General features: G+C 31.6%; 1 protein-coding gene across 2 annotated transcripts; it reads right to left on the bottom strand.

Moving 5' to 3' along the window:
• Nucleotides 1-742: 742 nt before the first annotated feature.
• LOC145011154 (uncharacterized) lies at nucleotides 743-4,196 on the bottom strand. 2 transcript variants are annotated; one of them, XM_078969793.1, is made up of 4 exons: nucleotides 3,764-4,196; nucleotides 3,016-3,163; nucleotides 1,805-2,884; nucleotides 743-1,113 (listed from the first exon to the last, which is right to left on the bottom strand). In XM_078969793.1, exons 2-3 carry the CDS (start codon nucleotides 3,155-3,157, stop codon nucleotides 1,809-1,811), a joined length of 1,218 nt encoding a protein of 405 aa, XP_078825919.1. In that variant the 5' UTR covers nucleotides 3,158-3,163; nucleotides 3,764-4,196; the 3' UTR covers nucleotides 743-1,113; nucleotides 1,805-1,808. The 2 variants fall into 2 exon arrangements, with proteins under 2 accessions (XP_078825919.1, XP_078825918.1); XM_078969792.1 differs by lacking the exon at nucleotides 743-1,113 and having other exon boundaries at nucleotides 1,653-2,884; nucleotides 3,764-4,195.
• Between the last annotated feature and the right edge of the window lie 1,386 nt (nucleotides 4,197-5,582).

The raw sequence follows: 5,582 nt of genomic DNA, 5'->3' as shown, positions 1-5,582 counted from the left end.
TGTAGGGTTGTAAACAAACGGGTGAACTGTTCGACGGGAAGTTCGTTTATGTTTTATTTATTTTATAAATGAACATAAATGAATATCATAAACGAACGTTCACGAACATAAATGAAACGAATATGACATGTTCATGTTCGTTCGTTTAACTAATTGAACGGTAATTTTTGTTCATGTTCGTTCATTTATTAAATAAACAAACATAAACGAACTTCCAGCTGAACAGCTTACGAACGGTTCAACGAACGTTTAATTCATTTACAACCCTACATATAAGTGAATGATGTAAACAAAAAACACATAAAAAAGAACATTAAATAATTATATTTGACGGACAAAACGTCAAAAAAAAACATTAAAAAATATATTTAAATAAAACGTCAAAAATATTAAAAGATTTTTAAACTATAAAAACAAAGATAAATAAATAAAGCAAAAAATAAATAATAATAATATGATTTTATATAATTTAGATAATTGATTTAAAAAATAAAAATAATTTTATAAATAATCTATATTATTTTCTATTAAAATATATATAAAAAACAATATATATATATATATATATATATATATATATATATATATATATATATATATATATATATATATATATATATATATATATATATATAAAGAAAGGGTAATTTAATCTTTTTATATGAACCGAGGACCAAAAGTGCAATTTTCACAAACCGTAATCTATCAAATTTTAAATTTAGGAACAAAAACTAAAAATTCGAACAAACCGTAATTTACTCTATTATATAAGAATAGCTTATAGAATTTGTAACTATATTTTGCATATTACTTTAAGAGTAAATTACATGTTTGGTCCATGTGGTTTGATAAATGTAACATCTTCAGCTCACAAGTTTATGTTTCTTGCTCTGATGGTCCCTGAAATACATTTTTGCAACTCTTTTGGTCCTTCGCCCTAACTGTCGTTAAGACCTTTTTCCATATGCCATGCGTAGAAGGGTATTTTGGTAATTTCCACCCTACATTACACGGATGCTCTTCATCATCTTCCACCGAGCCTCTGGTTGTTGCCTACGTTCTCAATCTCCTTGACTTCTTTTTTTCCTCTACCCATCTTCGATTAGATATAAACTATAAAGGAACCCACAAAATTACTAATTCCAATTTGAGCAACACAACCAACGGAGAGAAGAATTTTGGTTTTTCCCCAATATCTCTTTTACGTATTATTATTCATTTTGATTAAAACGACCCATTCCATAACCTAATTTCATGATTTTCTTGTTCATTAACTTTGATAAAATATGTGTTGTTGTCCATTAACTTTGATAAAATCTGTGTTGCTTATATGTTGGTAGTTGTGAGTTTTTATAGAGATTAGATAACAAGTTGCTAGATGAAATGCATATCAAATATTTGATGAAATGCCTCAACAATCCCATAGGAATTTAGGAACAATTCTTATAAGTAAAGTCTGCGAACATTGTTTTTTCTCTTGCGAATGTTATACTCATATATGTAATTCAAGAATAGGCAAGGTTTTGTGTTGGCAATGAGACTTTTTAATTGCGACGTTTATTTTTGGAATTTTTAATTGATAACGCAACAAAAGAACAAGCTGTTCAAATATTTGCGAGCAATTTATGTTGCAATAAAATAGCGCAATTCCGTTATAAATTAAAAGATATTTGCGAGTAATTTAAGATCGAGGAACAAAACAAATCCCTCGTATGGTTCGTATCACAAAATTAATGTACAAAAAGTACATGGTAGGTAGAAGAGGAGGGGTGGGGAGCTTATATTAGCATCTGAATAAAGTTACCTCATTAAGTATTCTTCCCGTTTTTTGAGGACCCAAATATTTCTTCAATCATGCTGCAAGTCGGCAACAGATCAACACCTTTCGTTGAACCCATGGTGGAGTACGGCGGATCCCAATGTAAATACGATTCCGATCTCAACCCACCACCGTTAACCTTTTCTTGCTCGCTTTCACTTACAGTCTTATTATCATCATGTATATCGCCGCCATGAACACCGACGAGAATATCTCCATGGATATCGCCGTCTTCAGATGATGAAGAATCACGATCGCCGGAATCACCGAAATGTCCGACCACAACAAACTCTTCGTCTTCTATTCTTACACCAGAGCCAGAAGGTCCGCGTTTACTTCCCCACCATTCATCGTCGTCGCTATCGATTTCTAATAAATTCGATCGGTTTTGAACAGCGCGTCTACGAAGCATGAAAACGTTGAAGTAATAACTTACCAATTCCTTCTTTGTTCGGGATCGGAACGCAATCGAGAGTTGTTCCCAGAATCGGCGACCTAGAGAAACGGGATTGGAGTAAACCACGTCTTGAAAGAGTTGTTGTTCTTCGTCAGTCCAGTTATGCGATACTTCTTCCCCCATTTCGTGTAACCCTAAATCGATGAATTTGTCAAGCCCTAGAGAGTTTTTTAGCTTCAATCGGACTTCATTGATGTGTTGTTGAACGCATCGGATAGAACCGGAATCCAAGCATTTACATTCTGTTTCACTCGGAGGTGAATTGACAATTACGCCTAATGAACTTTTCTCTCGATTCTCAGAGAGATTCCTCGCTAAATCTGGATCAAAATCAGGGACATCGGCTTGATGATCTGGCCCAATTGGAACCTGTTTTCTGGGAGAATTATTCAAAATAGATGAATACGTATCATCAAAATGAACTAGTTGTCGTCTTGGCATGTTGAATTCGAAAAACTCAGGGAAAAGATTCGAGGGAAACACAGGGGCGGGAATGTTTTCACGTGAGTGTTCACTGGTTTCAAACTCGTTCGCCATTTCTGTGACAGAATTGAGCTTCTCGGTTTTAATGGAGTCACCTGTTTGGAAGAAGGTAGCTCCATGTTCACCTACACCATTTTTAACAAAAAGGTTTCTTTTATCAAGATAATGAAATAGTTCGAAGATCGTTTGATGTGTACCCATATTATATTATATGGTGTAAGAATTTATATTTTATAAATTATAATCCTCTTTTCACCTGTAATCCCAAGATTGTGAGATGTTTCAAGAGTATGTTTATCTTCTTCTCCAAATGTATCAGGTTTATTCCCATTTTCAAGATGCTTTGGATGCTTTATGAACTCCTGAAGATCCTCATCAAAAGGTCTTTTGGTTCCCATTCCAACCTGAAATAAACCATAAACCATAATGCCCACGAGACTAGACTAGAGACTAAATGACCATTTTATCCTTAAGTTTCAAAATACACCATTTTATCCTTAAATTTCAAAATAATATTCATCTATAAAATATAAAATTAAAGGAGGGAAAAAGAAAGAAGTATAAATAGATAAAAAGTCAACTTTACTTTATATAAGATTGAATAGAGGAGCTTGCTGTAAATAAAAACAATGTGGGATAAGAAAATTTGTAATTGATCTTCAAAATTTGGTATTAAGAAAGAAGCGTTGCAAAATAAATTTATAACACTTGTAACTTTAAATCACAAATAAAATACTACAATTTTTTACATATTCAAGTATACATAATTCAGGCTTTTAAGTAAACAAATTGAGTAACGAGAACTAAAAAAAAACAATTTTGGATTATAAAAGAGTTAAACCTGCTAGTCATACTTAATTTCAGGTTTCCTGCAATTAGATTGAGTGAGGAGAAAAAATCCCTAAATTTTTTTCTTGGAAACAAACCCTACGTATTAACTTGTGCCTAAATCGACAAATTTTCCATTAAAATTAAGGAAAGGTGTAATTAATAAGCAAACTTACCGAATCCCTCGATGAATTTTGCAGAAAGAGCGAGTTTTCGTAACACGAGCGCTTCGAGAACCCTAGAATGTAAATTGGACGAAAAAGCTATAAATTAAGAACCGTCAACGTAGGGTAATTTACAGGGATTGAAGGGATCCGATAATAAAAAGGATCGGTGGAGGAAAATCCTCAATCTGAACATCGAAGAACAAACCCTAACCCTAAAATTTAATTAGATAATCGAATTGATCAAAAACTTGGATCAATCGAAAGCGGACGATAGAAATTAACAAATAAAAAGATCAATTTAAGAGGGTAAATGAATAAATAAATAGAAATTGAAGCTTGATCTGAGAGAGATTTCGAAGAACACGATGAAAAGGGGGAAATGGATACGGTTCTTGATTATTGAAGACAACATAAGCGGTCTGGTTGCAAAACCGGGTTCGGAAAAAAACCAACTTTACCTCGAGAGAAATAAGCCGATGACACATGTACATCATGTGTTGCATGTTCTTTTGTTTTTTTGTTTTATTTTCTTTTTGGGTTACATACAATTACAAAAGTAAAAACATTTGTACAATTTTTTTCCAATATATTCTTTTAAATAAATTTGTTCATCACTATTAAGAAAAAACATCATAAGTAGTTCTTATGGTTACCTAAAATCTGAAGTTTAGTCCTCATGATTTAAAAACCTCATAGATGATTCCTGTGTTTACAAAACTTTTGATGTTTAGTCATTTTTATTAACTCCGTTAGTTTTCTACCGTTAAACGAATGGTATTTCCATCATTTAACTATCCATGACCTTTTATGAAATTTTCTTTTATTTATTTATTTTCTTAAAATCTTCCTATCTAATAAAAAAATAGTATTATTCTCCTCTTGATATATGTCATCTTATCAAGTCTCTTAATTAATGCATACTTTATTCTCACTTTACCATGTGTCATCATATTATATTTCCTAATTAATACATGACATTTGTAAACCTATTAATTTTTCATTTCAAATTTTAAATTTTAAATTTCTCACTCTAATTGCATTAAATTAATAACATTAGAATAAAAATAAAAATAAACTTAATACAAATTATAAAGTGATATAATTTCACATATTTATTTAAATCAATGATTAAAATTTATATAACTAAAAAAATCTCTTAATTAATAATTTATTTAAAATAATCGATTAATAATTTTTGGTTTTTATTTTAAAAGTTTAATTAATTATATAACCGTGGTTCTCACGAGTTATAAACTAGTAAATTTAATATCCAAGGGGCTCTCTCTCTCTCTCTCTCTCTCTCTCTCTCTCTCTCTCTCTCTCTCTCTCTCTCTCAACCTCCATAGTCCATATACGTTCTTTAACCAAAGAAATTTCCAATCATGTTTCCTTAGTTATCTAACCAAATTATAAAGCAAAACATTTCACCAAAACAAAAATCCGTTATGCACTTGTTTCTCCCTAACCCTATATCGATACTCTCTTTTCCCTTTTCCCCTTGCAATCGATTTCAAGTGGTGGTGTTGGCTGTGATATGGCAGCGTGAAGAAGACCGGAAAAAGGTATGACTCGTATCTCCATTTAATAAACCATAGAATGATAAACACAAGGATACAGATACTCGGATTTGGAATCAAATACATAGCAAGAAACCCAGATATAGAATCTCACTCTCATTTGTTTTGAAAATGTATTCACTGTAATCATATACAGTTCAGTATCAACAGAACATGAAGAAGACTAAATGTAGCACCTGGTTCCTGGTACGTAAATCTTATTTGAGTATTTTCCATTTTAGCCTTGGACTCGGAGAGTCATAGGTCCGACT

This window comes from Lactuca saligna, chromosome 8, assembly GCF_052625555.1.
Source record: "Lactuca saligna cultivar CGN05327 chromosome 8, ASM5262555v1, whole genome shotgun sequence".
Taxonomy (NCBI): domain Eukaryota; kingdom Viridiplantae; phylum Streptophyta; class Magnoliopsida; order Asterales; family Asteraceae; genus Lactuca; species Lactuca saligna.
This window is presented reverse-complemented; position numbering and strand designations above follow the sequence as displayed.